At 39.7% G+C, this 15,739-nt stretch overlaps 1 protein-coding gene across 2 annotated transcripts in view; it reads left to right on the top strand.

Moving 5' to 3' along the window:
• LOC150074894 (vacuolar protein sorting-associated protein 11 homolog) overlaps positions 1-15,739 on the top strand; it is a 612,407-nt gene that overhangs the window by 280,672 nt on the left and 315,996 nt on the right. For both annotated transcript variants that reach the window (XM_090389417.1, XM_090389418.1), the window contains exon 18: positions 6,202-6,231. In XM_090389417.1, the coding sequence (XP_090245543.1) occupies positions 6,202-6,231 (30 nt within the window). The remainder of the gene's footprint in view (positions 1-6,201; positions 6,232-15,739) is intronic.

Here is a 15,739-nt window from a genome sequence, read left to right as displayed (position 1 = left end):
TTCACTCAAATTTTTATTTTTTAGGATTGTAAAATTTAAAACAGTAAAATAATAATAAGCAATCAATAATGACGATCATGGTACACACAAATTGCACAAGCGAAATATGGAGTAACAAGCTTAAAAAATAGGAAAGGAATGAAGAGAAATTTCTTAAAATTTATTTAGGTTTTTTTATATGACTGAAGATTTCAGTGAAGGGGACACTTATTCTCTCATTTTACTATAATAACGTAAAATCCCACAAAATTCCAGCTATTGGTATTATCGAAAATGCAATACGATCGAGTTTACAACCTGTTTATAATGAATTGCACTAACAGAAAAGCCCAGTAACCCAGAAAGTGCAAATTGTTTTTATTGTTTTATGGTAGTGACCTCCAGAAATATGCTTTAGTAAAATGTGAGCTCGCGTGTGGTGATAATAGTGAGTTTTCACCTTAGCCATGTGAAGTGGTTGATCGCCTTAACCCAGTGGGTGGTTGATTGCTGGAACAAACTTCCATCTGTCGTTGTAGAAGTTGATAGCTTAAATAGATTCAAGGCAGAACTTGACAAACATTTGGAGCGAGAGTATGGGTGAAATAAGGGTTTTTTTTTTTTTTTTTGGCTGATGCTATATAAGCTTGCTTTCTTGTATCATGTGCCAATGCTAATGCTAAAGTTCTTTGCAGAAAATTTTATTTTGACCGTTATCGTGGTGCCGACTAAGAGAATAAGTGACAGCAGTACTAGTAAATGTATCAAAAAAAAAAAAGAAGGAAAGCACTCGATTCGGATCAGAAAATTAAAATAAGGATGTTTGAAAATGGTCAAAAATTAACAAGCATTGCGCAGAATTCAGATTTGTTGGTGTCAACAGTGAACACAATAATAATGGGTAAAGACAGAATATGAGAAGGGGGGGTGAAGGGATTGGCACCAATGAAGTCAACTATGATAACCAAGGCTACAAAATACATATCAGTTTTTACAGTACAATAACGTGCGTTCTTTCTTCCTTTTGTTTTCTTTTCTTATGTGCCACTCCAGCTACTTCACCGCTGTCCCTAGATAAAGTTTTTAATTGAACTGATTAAAATATATATAACTATTTTTCTATATATATAACTAATTATATACAGTTTATATACACTTTAGTGATAAGAACAGACTGAAGTCTGTTCTTATCACTAAAGAAGCACTAATACAGAATATTAACTCCCTCGGGGCAACTAAGACAGCTGGAGTTGATGGAGTCCCCTACTTCATGGTAAAGTGTCTCAGCCCTTACCTAATTGAACCACTCCAAGCAATTTATAGCTCTATCCTTGCTTGCCAAGTTTTCCCTGAGAACTGGAATAAGTACGCTGTAATTCCAATGCCGAAAATTACGAAGCCTAACCTTGTGGAGCACTATAGGCCAATATCTACTGCATCTACCTGTTAAAAGTACTGGAGAAAGCTCTGTTGCCAAAGTTGTCGAATCAGATACTGGCTGGGCAGCCTCAACAAATTCATTATTCAATAACTGCAAGATCAACATTTACTAATCTCACAGTTCAAGCCGTAATACTAAATGCTTTCCAAGCCAGAAAGGAAATTGCAATAATTTATGCTGATATAAAAGCAGCCTTCGATAGTCTGGATGTACATGCCTTACTTCATCTGCTCCAACACGCCTTCCAAATAAAAGGAAATTTGCTGAAGTTCCTACAGGCCCTACTTATTTGTCGGTCCATTTATTACCGCACAGATAGTCAGATTCTCCAACGCCAACTCCATGCAGGAGTTCCACAGGGTGGAGTTTTATCTGGACTCCTCTTTACCGCCATGATGATCCCGTTCTGCAAGGTTAGGGATGATGTATGCACTTATGCAGACGATATTAAGATCCTAACACCCATCCAACTGTCCATGAACAATAGGGTATTGTGTGAGCAGATTAATAATAAGCTTCTGAACTTATTCATGTACTTAGACAAATTTGGTTTGGCCCTAAATCCGCAGAAGACTGTAATCATGGTATACTCGCTCAAAAAGTCGCCTACGCTCATACACCCGAAACTTAATGGCAAACCTATCCCAGTTGTTGAGATGCATAGAGATCTGGGAGTAACATTTGATACGAAACTTATGTTCAAGTCTCATATTGACCTGATTGTAAAGAAAATGAACTACTTACGTTGGGCAACAAAACAGCACCTCTTGCACGTGAAACAGACTACAACAACCGCACAATATTTAAGAACCACAATTAAAATTGGAAATTATTAGTAACCACAATCAAAATGATGACTGGCACGATATCATCACCATGCTTCTGGCAGCTTTGTGAGTGGCACATCCCGCCTTCTGCATTAAGAGGCACAAAATCCTCAGTTATTACAAAATCATCTAGCTCACTGCCAGAGTTTACTTATGATGTGGTTACAAAGGAACTGGATGCAAAAAATAATTTTGATATTATATATTTGGATTTCAGGAAAGCTTTTGACACTGTTGCGCATGAAAGACTATTGTACAAATTGGAGCAGAATGGTATTAAGGGTAAGTTGCTACAATGGATAAAAGGATGGTTAAGTGGGAGAAGACAGAGAGTGGTAATCAATGGGTGCTGCTCTTCGTGGACTAATGTTATTAGTGGAGTCGCATGGGGTTCGGTGTTGGGTCCACTGTTGTTTTGTATATTTATCAATGATATTGATGAAGGTATATCAGGTTTAATGTTGAAGTTTGCAGATGAAACAAAGGTTGGCAAGGTTGTTAATGACAGTAATGGCAGTGTGCTACTGCAACAGGATCTAGATAATTTGGGCTAAGAAGTGGCAACTGAAGTTTAACCTTGACAAATGCAAATTACTGCATATGGGTAGAAGTAACCCCAGAGAAACATACCAGCTGTGTGGTACTACACTTAAGGTGGTAGAAAATGAAAAAGACCTGGGAGTATTTGTGCAGTCAGATAAGAAGTTTTCTGAGCAATGCAGACAGGCTGCCAGGGCAGGTCTTGGGGTTTTGTCAGTGATATATAGGAATTTTGCTAGCAGGGAAAAGGAGGTGATTGTCCCTCTGTATCTATGTACAATGGTCATAGATAATGGTCAGGCCACGCCTTGAGTACTGCGTACAGGTCTGGAGGCCTCATTTTAGGAAGGATGTAGATTTACTTGAGCATGTACAGAGAAGGGCAATAAGATTGGTGAGGGAAATGAAGGGATCCTCTTACCAAGAAAGGCTTAAGTTCTGCAAATTGCAGTGGCTGGAGACTAGGCACCTGCGCGGTGATCTGATTGAGGTGTATAAGGCCTTGAATGAGTTGAGCACGCTGAATTCTGATGGGATCCTTCCACTTGTTCAGATTACGAACCTAAGGGGGCATAAATTCAAATTAAGAAAGGACAGATATAGAATAGATGTGCGGAAATTTGCCTTTAGCCAGCGAGTGGTTAATTGCTGGAACAAACTTCCATCTGTCGTTGTGGAAATTGATAGGTTGAATAAATTTAAGGAGGAACTGAACAGGCATTTGGAGGGAATGGCTGATTTTTTTGGCTGATGCTGCATAAGCTCATACACTTGCTAGTAGTAGTAGTAGTAATAGTAGTAGTAATTTCTTAATGCAGTAGTAGTAATAGTAGTGGCATCACATGCCATTACTATTACTATTACTACTTTACCTCTGGCATTTCCTTTCCTGAATAACTCCTTGTGTGTGAATGTAGATGCAAAATACTCGTTTAGTTTGTTAGCCACCTGACCAGGATCCTCAACTGTTGAACCATCAATATCCAGTGGACCAATCTGATTCATCCCTTTCCTTCTAGAGTTTACATAGGTAAAGAACTCTTTTCTGTTTTTCTTTGCATCCTTTGCCAAGGATTTCTCATAATCTGCCTTTGCCTGCCTAATCTCCTTTGTGGCTTGGTTACAGACCAGCTTATATCTATCATAGGCCTCCATGTCACCCATTAATTTATGTGTATCCCATGCATTTTTCTTCTCTGCCATATGTCTCATTAGTTCATCTGACATCCATTTAGGCCTAAACCTTGAACGATATTTCTTAGTTGGCATGTAAAGCCTAGTAGCTTCCAAGATAAGTTCTTTGAATGCTTCCCATTTTGAATTGGCTGTTGGTAACATCATCAGTTGTTCCCACTGTATAGAATTTAAATACTGTCTCAGACCATAGTAGTCGCCTTTACGAAAGCAAAAACCCTTCCCTTTACCACTGATGGTAGTTACCTCTTTGAGTAAATCCCACATCAGCACACTGTGATCACTGCCACCTAGTGGTTCCTTTATCCGCAATTTCTTAATGCATGAAGAATCATTACTGATAATCAAATCAAGAGTATTACTCCCTCTAGTTGCCTCCCAAACATGCTGACGTAGAAAACAATCATCCAATAAATCCACAAAAGCCTTGCTAGTGTGTGAGTTACCAACCCACAAATTCCAGTCAATATCTGGGAAATTAAAATCCCCTATTATAAGACTCTCTGATTTACTGGCCCACTCTATTTCCCTGTTCAGTTTCTTATTATACTCATCAGAGTCATTAGGCCTATAGCACACTCCTTCTCTCAATTTTGATCTCCCAATGCTTATGTTACACCAAACTGACTTGACACTGCACTGTCCAGCAATTTCGACTGGCTTCACTTCCTTGGATTTTATGTGTTTCTTAACTAATAGCATAACCCCTCCTCCCTTCCTATCCTGTCTATCCTTTCTGTACACATTGTACTCCCCAAATTCCAGTTCTGCATTCCTTATATCTTTGTGACACCACGTCTCTGATATCCCAACAATATCTGCCTTTGATGTTTTGAGCAATACCTCAAATTCATCAAATTTATTTACCAAACTCCTAGCATTGATGTACACACAAGTATACATGCACCTGTTCCTATTCTTAGCTACCCTAATATAACCCATGTGTTTACTTGTACCGGAATGACTCCCAGCAGTCTCTGAAATATCCTGCATCTTGTTTTCCAGGCTGCTGCTCGTTCCAATAGAAGCTGTGCAAGAATCACTTTCACATCTGCCAGTGGCTACTGTTAATCTATTAGTCCTTGTATCCCCCCAAGCTAGCAGTTTTCCGACCCACCTAACACTGCTTCGATAGCATCGGCAAATATTCTTGCACCCTTTTTATTTAAGTGTATCCCATCCCTGTAGAAGCAGTCTCTCTTGTTAACAAGTACAGACCAGGCTGAAAAAAATTCTACCCCTTGAGCCTTGCACAATCTTTCCAGGGCCAAATTGATCGACAAGGCTCTCATCATATACTCATATACTCCCTCCTATCGTGTCTCGGCAGAATTGTGGACACTTTCAAATTCAATCCTAATTCACGGTTTTTTTTTTCAACAATGTGAATTGATCGACAAGGCTCTCATCATATACTCATATACTCCCTCCTATCGTGTCTCGGCAGAATTGTGGACACTTTCAAATTCAATCCTAATTCACGGTTTTTTTTTTCAACAGTGACCTGTACTTGTTAAGTAATTCTGCCGGTCTCCTACTCTTAATATCATTAGTGCCAACATGTACAACTATATCACCTTTTGTGCCCTTAAATATGTAAAGTAATTTAATATGGTTATATTTGAGGGTATTTTATATGTTAAAATATTATACTGATATTAATGCAGTTCACAGCCATTAAGGCCCTTGATTGTGAGGTTTATTTATGTGTATTGAGAAGTGTGCTAACACATTTTAAAATGCAGTAAGCTCAGAGAACCAAACAGATTTGCAAAATGGTCATTACAATAACATCTCATATTGTGAAATCCTTAACGAGTTACCTAGCTATACACTTCAGAATAAGCAGTGCTTCTCAAATAGAGAAGACTGTTGATGCTTATTCTCAACAGTGTGCCGCCGCTATGGCATTCTACTAAGGATCCTTCACAACTTGATTTCACAAAATTTATAATTGTGGTGAATTTGACATCAGATATACTAATGACCTCGTTTTGCAAACGTCACTGCTTTTTTGAGTTTACTGCACTACTAAGGCACCATTTTTATATAATAATATAACATAATGTAATATTACACCGGTTTTATTAGTTTTTTTTTTTTTTTTTTTTTCATTTGTTTATCATTAATTTGTGCTTTTTAAATGAATCTAATTTTTTCACATTTGATTGTAGTATTATATTTTTTTAGAAATTTATATATCACTTTTCTTTTGAATAGCACCTTTAGTTCATCCAAGCACACTTGATGGTAAGCTATAAACAGTTATTTAATTTTTTATATTAAGTATTTTTTGTTCATTAAATGTCACAGTAACAACTGTTTTTTTTTTTCGAAAAACATTACTGATTGTGCATATACACCGATGAGCCAAAACATTTTGACTACCTACCTAATATGATGTTGGTCCTCCATGTGCAGCCAAAACAGCTCGTACCAAGCGAGGCATGGATGCTACAAGATTTCTAAATGTGTCTTGTGGTATCTGGTACCAACACGTAATCAGCAGAGCCTTTAATTCCTGTAAGGTCTGAGGTTGAGATGCCGCAGATTGGAGTTGCTGTTCCAACACAAATCACAGATGCTCGATGTGATTGATGTCTGGGGAATTTGGAGGCCTAGGCAGTACGCGGAAGTCTTCCTCATGTTCTGCGAACAATCCGGGCAGTGTGGCATGGTGCATTATCCTGCTGAATAACGGCACCGCCAGAGGAGAAGACCGTTGCCATGAAAGGGTGTACCTGGTCAGCAACGATGTTAAGGTAGGTGGTAGATGTTAGAGTGCCCAGCACATGCATGACTGGACCCAGGGTATCCCAGCAGAACATCGCCCAAAGCATGACACCACCACCACTGGCTTGTTTTCATCCCGCAGCACATCCAGGCGGCATCACTTTCCCAGGGAAATGGCATACATATACCCTGCCGTCCACATGGCGCAACAGGAAACGTGATTCTTCGGACCGGGCAACCTTCTTCCAATCACTCAAGGTCCAGTTTTTATGCTCATGTTTCCATTGTAGGTGCTGTCACCAGTGAGCAGTGGTTAGCATGGGCACTCGGAGTGTCCTGCGGCTACACAGCCCCATTTTCAGGAGGGTTCGATGTACTGTGTGTTGTGACACATTACTCCAATCACCAGAATTCCAATTACCGGCAATTTGTGGCACAGTCGCCCTTCTGTTGCCATGTACCATCCAGAAGAGAGCCTTCACTCACATTGAGCATCATTGAGCCGTGGTCGTCCAACAACTCACCGGCAGTTTGTGGGTTTCCTCTCCTCAGACCACTTTCGGTAGGTTCTAACCATGTCTGACCATGAGCACCCCACCAGCCATGCACCAGCCATGCTGTTTTGGATATGCTCTGACCCAGTCTGGCCATTACAATTTGGTCTTTGTCAAACTCCCTTAAGTCCACTGCCTTTCCCATCTGAAGAACAAGAGTAACACTGATTAACGAAGCTCAGTATCAAGTGTTTTTTATACCATGTTCTGATCTAAGCATGTGCTGTAGTTCCCCTGCAGTTGCTTCGATTTGCATAACGACTCGCTTGGTCATGATGTTTTAACTCATCCATATATTTATCAGATGGGTGATAAAGATCTATATTAGGCATGCCAAACTGGTTGTTTGCAGGCCACATATATCCCTGAGACTTTTATACTAACCCCCCCCAAGCGATACCAACTTTCACAAGTGTGGAACAACAACGGTTTTGAATTAATTTAAAAATAATGGTAAAGGTGATACTTGGAAGGAGGTATAAAGATTAAATGAAGTGTCATAAGTGTTGTGATGGTCAAGAGTGATTGTGTATTTTTATGCAAGGGGAATTATATGAAAATATTTAATATATTTCTTTCAGTAATAGCACTTGTTTACTGGGTGAACGATACTGCACCCTCTGAGCTCCTTGAAAATTGTTTTGTGGCCCACTAGTTCATGTGAAATGTTTGTGCAGCTCTTGTTGTATTAAATTCTTAATATTAAATTCACACATATTAAATTCTTAATCTTAAATTAATACTACCAGATTTAAAATTAAGAACCAACTTTATCTTAAATTTAGAAGCACTACAGCACACACACACAAAATCAAACATCAGAGCACACGACACAGTGTTGACCAAGTATGATGGTTTGCAGACCCAGCACTGTGTGTGGTCTGCAATCCATCATAATTGGCACCCTGAACCAACATTCAGAGGACTAATTATGTTTTTTTGAGGTTTTCTGAGCATTTATCAGATAAACAGCCTGCACATCATGGTTTTATTAAATGTTTTATACAGCACTCAAGATCTCCTTCGATTTATTTTTTTTAAGTGCTTAATTATCATTTAAAAACAGTCAGTGAAAAGCATCCAGTCAGAGAAACTCTAATACAATGCACCCCTAGGATTTAGATAAAATGAACCATCTATCTTCAGGGATAGTTTTGAAAGCAATCGTGTTCAGACACAAAATAAGCTTATCAGTGAATTGCATAAGAATAGTCGCATATGCCCGGAGCAATATAGCCTTAGTTGCTAATGCTCCTGAAAAAAACCGAACAGCAGGCATAAGAATAGTGCGAAAGCATCATAGCCAAATCTGAATGAACAGAATATTAGCAAAGTGGCATCATTTTAAGTTATATCTCATATTGTGAATACCTTCACAACGAGTTGCCATGATATCGCACTACTTCGAATAAGTAACACTTCACCTGAGGAGAAGACTAATGTTACTTATTCTCAGATGGATACCACCACCCAGACGGCTTTGCTAATATTCTGTTCATTCAGATTTGGCTCTGTATTATTGATGCTTTCGCACTATACTTATACATAGTCTAGACTTTTCCATAGCTTGAGGCTTACGCCCTAAACGCTTTATAGCATGTCAGTGAAATAATGTTGTTGGTTCATGGTGTTCAGGTTAGCAATTTCCAACAGGGAGTCTTCATAGGATGCCATATTAGCTGCTGCAACTAAAGCAACACTGCAGTTCCCTCTACCACTGGTGGCCAATTAATCATCAAATGGAAATGCCATGGTGCTACTACACCTACATTCACATCTACACCTACATTCACCTGCATCTACATTCACACATGAGGAGTTAGTAAGGATTGAAAATGCCAGAAGGTTATCAAATTGTAGCAAGGTGCTTATTGATTTTGTATTAACTGAGAGCAAAGTGGAGGAGAAATTGTTGAAAGGCATCTGGGGTGGATGGAATCTATCCAGTTATATTAAAGGAGACTTCAAAGGAAGTAAGCAAAGCTTTAGCCATAATTATGAAAGCATCCTTGGATTCAGGGGAGGTTCCCACGGACCGGAGATGTGCAAATGTATCCCCAATCTACAAAGGGGGATCGAAGGGTGACATGAGTAATTACAGACCAGTTAGTTTAACTTCTGTTCCGGGTAAAATAATGGAGTCACTGGTTAAGAATGCATTGCAGGATCATCTAGACAAGATTCTAGCAATAATTCAGACACGGCATGGGTTTGTTAAAGGAAAGTTGTCTGACAAATTTGATTGTATATATGATGTGGTTACAATGGCACTGGATGCAAAAAATAATTTTTTGATATCATATACTTGGATTTCAGGAAAGCATTTGACACTGTTGCACATGGGACGACTACTGTACAAATTGGGGCAGAATGGTATTAAGGGTAAGTTGCTACAATGGATAAAAGGGTGCTTGAGTGGAGAAGACAGAGGGTGGTAATCAATGGGTGCTGCTCTTTGTGGACTAATGTTATTAGTGGAGTCTCACAGGGTTCGGTGTTGGGTCCACTGTTGTTTTGTATATTTATCAATGATATTGATGAATGTATATCGGGTGTCGAAGTTTGCGGAAGGTACAAAGGTTGATAGGGTTGTTAATGACAGTAATAGCAGTTTGCTACTGCAACAGGATCTAGAAATTTTGGAAAGATGGGCTGAAAGTGGCAACTGAAGTTTAACGTTGACAAATGCAAAGTACTGCATATTGGTAGTAATAACCAAAGAGAAATGTACCAACTGTGTGGTACTACACTCAGGGAAGTGGAAAGTGAAAAAGACCTGGAAGTAATTGTGCAGTCAAAAATGAAGTTTGCTGAGTAGACTGGCTGCCAGGGCAGGTCATGGAGTCTTGTCAATGATATATAGGAATTTTGCTAGCAGGGACAGGGAGGTGATTATCCTGTTATACAAGGCAATGGTCAGGCCAAACCTAGAGTACTGTGTACAGGTCTGGAGGCCTCATTTTAGAAAGGATGTGAAATTGCTTGAGCATGTACAGAGAAGGGCAACAAGATTGGTGAGGGGGAATGCAGTGACCCTCTTACCAAGAGAGAGGCTTCAGTTTTGCAAATTGTAACGGCTGGAGACTATACACCTGCGATGTGATCTGATTGAGGTGTATAAGGCCTTGAATGGGTTGAGCACGCAGAATTCTGATGGGATTCTTCCACTTGCTCAGTTTATGAACCTAAGGGGGCATAAATTCAAATTGAGGAAGGACAGTTGTAGAGTAGATGTGCCGAAATTTGCCTTTAGCCAGCGGATAGTTGATTGGTGGAACAGACTTCCATCTGTCATTTTGAAAGTTGTTAGCTTAGATAAATTCAAGGAGGAACAGGACAAACATTTAGAGAGAATGGTTGTGTGAATTTTTTTTGACTGATGCTACGTATGTTCATGCGCTTGCTCTTTTGCATCACATGCCTCTATTACTATTCTCAGCCTTGTGCTGTTTGGAATTAGAAGAATGCAAAATGGTATGATCTGTGACATTTTGCTTTTTCCTTGGTTGGTTTACTGTTTCAAATGTAAGGAAATCAGGCGACAACTCAGCGTTGTTATGGGTCTATATGAGAGCTTGAAGGACAGGGTGGGTGCCCTCGAAGGATCTAAATTGAGGGGCCCATCAAGCTCTCAGCTGCCCACATCAATGCCAGAGCTTGCACATTGTCATCACGCAACACAGTGGCAACCCCCAAGGCAAAATGCGCTGGTCGCACAGGAATTGTTGGTGACTATTGTCAGGGAAACGGGGAACATGCTTTGTAAAAAGGATAGGTGGAACAGGACCAGGGTATGTCTGCCAGGGTCAAAGGTTGATAACGTTGTAGAGCGGATATCATCTTTTAAGGGCACAAAAGGTGATATAGTTGTACATGTTGGCACTAATGATATTAAGAGTAGGAGACCGGCGAAATTACTTAAAAAGTACAGGTCACTGTTGAAAAAAAGCCGTGAATTAGGGTTGAATTTGAAATTGTCTGCAATTTTGCCCAGACACAATAGGAGGGAGTATACAATGAGAGCCCTGTCAATCAATTCGGCCCTGGAAAGATTGTGCAAGGCTCAAGGGGTAGAATTTTTTTCAGCCTGGTCTGTACTTGTTAACAGGAGAGACTGCTTTTACAGTGATGGAATACACTTAAATAGAAAGGGTGCAAGAATATTTGCTGATGCTATCAAGGCAGTGTTAGGTGGGTCGGAAAACTGCTAGCTTGAGGGGATACAAGGACTAATAGATTAACAGTAGCCACTGGCAGAGGTGAAAGTGATTCTTGCACAGCTTCTATTGGAATGAGCAGCAGCCTGTAAAACAAGATGCACGATATTTCAGAGACTGCTGGGAGTCATTGCGGTACAATTAAACACATGGGTTGTGTTAGGGTAGCTAAGAATAGGAACAGGTGCATGTATACTTGTGTGTACACCAATGCTAGGAGTTTGGTAAATAAATTTGATGAATTTGAGGTATTGCTCAAAACATCAAAGGCAGATATTGTTGGGACATCAGAGACGCGGTGTCACACAGATATAAGGAATGCAGAACTGGAATTTGTGGAGTACAGTCTCTACAGAAAGGATAGACAGGATAGGAAGGGAGGAGGGGTTATGCTATTAGTTAAGAAACACATAAAATCCAAGGAAGTGAAGCCAGTCGAAATTGCTGGACAGTGCAGTGTCAAGTCAGTTTGGTGTAACATAAGCATTGGGAGATCAAAATTGAGAGAAGGAGTGTGCTATAGGCCTAATGACTCTGATGAGTATAATAAGAAACTGAACAGGGAAGTAGAGTGGGCCAGTAAATCAGAGAGTCTTATAATGGGGGATTTTAATTTCCCAGATATTGACCGGAATTTGTGGGTTGGTAACTCACACACTAGCAAGGCTTTTGTGGATTTATTGGATGATTGTTTTCTACATCAGCATGTTCGGGAGGCAACTAGAGGGAGTAATACTCTTGATTTGATTATCAGTAGTGATTCTTCATGCATTAAGAATCTGCAGATAAAGGAACCACTAGGTGGCAGTGATCACAGTGTGCTGAAGTGGGATTTACTGAAAGAGGTAACTACCATTAGGGGTAAAGGGAAGGGTTTTTGCTTTCGTAAAGGTGACTATGATGGTCTGAGACAGTATTTAAATTCTATACAGTGGGTCCAACTGATGATATTACCACCATCAAATTCAAAATGAGAAGCATTCAAAGAACTTATCTTGGAAGCTACTAGGCTTTACATGCCAACTAAGAAATATTGTTCAAGGTTTAGGCCTAAATGGATATCAGATGAACTAATGAGACAATATGGCAGAGAAGAAAAATGCATGGGATACATATAAATTAATGGGTGACATGGAAGCCTATGATAGATATGATCTGGTCCGTAACAAAGTCACAAAGGAGATTAGGCAGGCAAAGGCAGATTATGGGAATCCTTGGCAAAGGATGCAAAGAAAAACAGAAAAGAGTTCTTTAGCTATGAAAACTCTAGAAGGAAAGGGATGAATCAGATTGGTCCACTGGATATTGATGGTTCAACAGTTGAGGATCCTGCTCAGGTGGCTAACAAACTAAACGAGTATTTTGCATCTACATTCACCCATGAGGAGTTATTCAGGAAGGGGAATGCCAGAGGTGAATTAAACTCTGGCAATGAGCTAGATGATTTTGTACTAACTGAGAGGAAAGTGGAAGAGAAATTGTTAAGGATAAACATAAAAAAGGCACCCGGGGTGGATCGGATCTATCCAGTTATATTAAAGGAGGCAGCAAAGGAAGTAAGCAAACCCTTTGCCATAATTATGAGAGCTTCTTTGGGTTCAGGGGTGATACCCATAGACTGGAGATGTGCAAATGTGACCCCAATTCACAAAGGAGGATCAAAGGCTGACACACGTAATTATAGACCTGTGAGTTTAACTTCTGTTCCAGGAAAATTAATGGAGGCACTGGTTAAAGAAGCACTGCAGGATCATCTAGACAAGACTTCAGTTATAGCTTGGACACAACATGGTTTTGTTAAATGAAAGTCTTGCCTGGCCAATTTGATTGGATACAATGATGCAGTCACAAAAGAACTGGATGCAAGGAATAACTTTGATATTATATATTTGGATCTTAGAAAGGCTTTTGATACTGTTGCACATAGAAGACTGCTGCACATATTGGAGCAGTGTAGCATTGGAGGAAAATAGATGCTATGGATAAAGGGATGGTTGAGGGGGAGAAGACAGAGAGTGGTAATCAATGGACACTGCTCATTGTGGACGTGGACTAATGTTATTAGTGGAGTTCCTCAGGTTTCAGTGTTGGGTCCATTGTTGTTTTCTGTATTTATAAATGATATTGATGATGGTATATCAAGCTCAATGTCCAAGTTTGCTGACGATACAAAGGTTAGCAGGGTTGTTAAGGACACTACTGACGCTATGCTGCTGTAACAGTATCTGGAAAGGTTGAGCAGATGGGCTGAGATGTGGCAAATGAAGCTTAACATTGACAAATGTAAAGTACTGCATATGGGAAACAGTAACCCCAGAGCAACATATCAACTCTGTGATACTACACTGACAGTGGTAGAGAATGAAAAGGACCTGGGGGTAATTGTGCAGGCAGATATGAAGTTCTATGAGCAGTGCAGATGGGCTGCAAGAGTAGCTCATGGTGTCTTGTCAATGATATACAGGAATTTTTCTAGCAGGGATAAGGAGGTGATTATTCCCTTGTATAAGGCAATGGTCAGGCCACACCTTGAGTACTATAAACATGTCTGGAGGCCTCATTTCAAGAATGATGTAGAGCTGCTGGAACGAGTACAGAGAAGAGCAACAAGATTAGTGAATGGAACAAAGGGTTGCTCTTACGAAGAAAGGCTTAGGTTTTGCAAATTACAGTGTCTGGAGACTAAGCACATGAGGTGATCTGATAGAGGTGTATAAAGCCTTGAAGGTTTGAGCATGCTCAATGCCAATGGGATTCTACATCTTGCTCAGAATAATCACCTGAGAGGGCATTAATTCAAATTGAGGAAAGACAAATGTAGGATAGATGTGCGGAAATTTGCATTTAGCCAGCTGGTAGTCGGTTGGTGGAACAGAATTCCATCCCTTGTTATGGAAGTTGATAGCCTAAATAAATTTAAGGCTCAGCTGGACAGGTATTTCGAATGAACGGAGGGGGGAAATGGGAGTGATTTTTTTTTTTTTTTTTTTTTTTTTGTTTTGTTTTTGGCTGATGCTGCATAAGCTTGCTTTCTTGCATCATATGCCTATGCTAATGCTAAATCTTCTGTCAGTATTTGCTCAGATCGTGTCAGTGAACATAATGTTTTTCTTCTGCTTTTAAATTTGCTCATATCGAGCAAGTTCCTAAAAATGGAGACAAATCCCTCCCATCCAATTATCCTATTGCATTTACTTCTACTCTTTCTAAAGTAATGGAGAAATCTATCACATGCCGACTCTTAAGCTATATAGAAACCTTTCATCTGATCAAATCTCCAGTATTGATTCCATCAGTGTTGATTCACTGGCTATGTACTGGCCTATGTTACCCATCTTTGGACACATTTCATGGTAAATTTTGGTGAAACCCTAGCAATTTAAATAAACTTCTATCTTATTTGGCAACTGTTTTCTGTAATTTGTTGTACAGTTTTCTCTGTGATCACTCATGCTGTGTGGTGCCAAATGGCTCCCTGTCTTGTAAATTCTCTACTAAAACCCAAGGTTCTCCAAGATTCGGTTCTTTCTCCAACTTTTTTCCTCTTCTGTATTAATGACCTTCTTCCATTGATTGGAAATCCTGTCTGCAGTTTTGATGATAGCACACTGCATTCCACCTTCCATTTTGAGAAACCTTGCCCTGTGCACACAGCTTCAATTTTTTGAATATCTACTACCAGTTCCTTAAATGCTGATGTCCAGTGGAGCAAAGATAACTTTGTTAATTTTAATCCTGCTAAAGTCAGTCCTTATATCTCACAAAAAGGATTCTTCTGCTCCTAAGCTTATATTTGATGGCACTTCAATGATCTTTCTTGTAATCAGCACCTCACAAATATTGCTTTCTCTGCATCTAAAAAACTAGGTTTTCTCTTTCCCTCTTGGCATTAGTTTTCTTCTAAACAGCTACTCGCTGGGTACAAATCTGAAATCCGCTCTGCTACGGAATATTGTTCCCGCATCTGGGATGGAGTTCCCATAACCTCTCCCAGGCTTCTAAACTTCATTCAGAAGGGGTCAGTTAGGTTAAGCAATAACCAATCTCTTAGAAAGTCTCTCTACTCTCTGTCTCATATGCTTTCTGTTTCTGCTGCATGCCTTTTCTGTAGATACTTCCATGGACACTGGTCTTCTGAATTGGTTTCTGTAATCCCCCCCTCTCTCTCTCTCTCTCTCTCTTCCAAACCAGTCTGAACATATGCTACAAGCAGTTAGTATTCTTTTACTGTCTAACTTCATACTCACTGAACCA

The sequence above is a fragment of the Mastigoproctus giganteus genome, unplaced genomic scaffold (assembly GCF_048544385.1).
Source record: "Mastigoproctus giganteus isolate SK-2022 unplaced genomic scaffold, ASM4854438v1 scaffold_16, whole genome shotgun sequence".
NCBI classification, from domain to species: domain Eukaryota; kingdom Metazoa; phylum Arthropoda; class Arachnida; order Uropygi; family Thelyphonidae; genus Mastigoproctus; species Mastigoproctus giganteus.
Note: the sequence above shows the minus strand (reverse complement) of the source record. Positions and strands in the feature narration are given on the sequence as shown.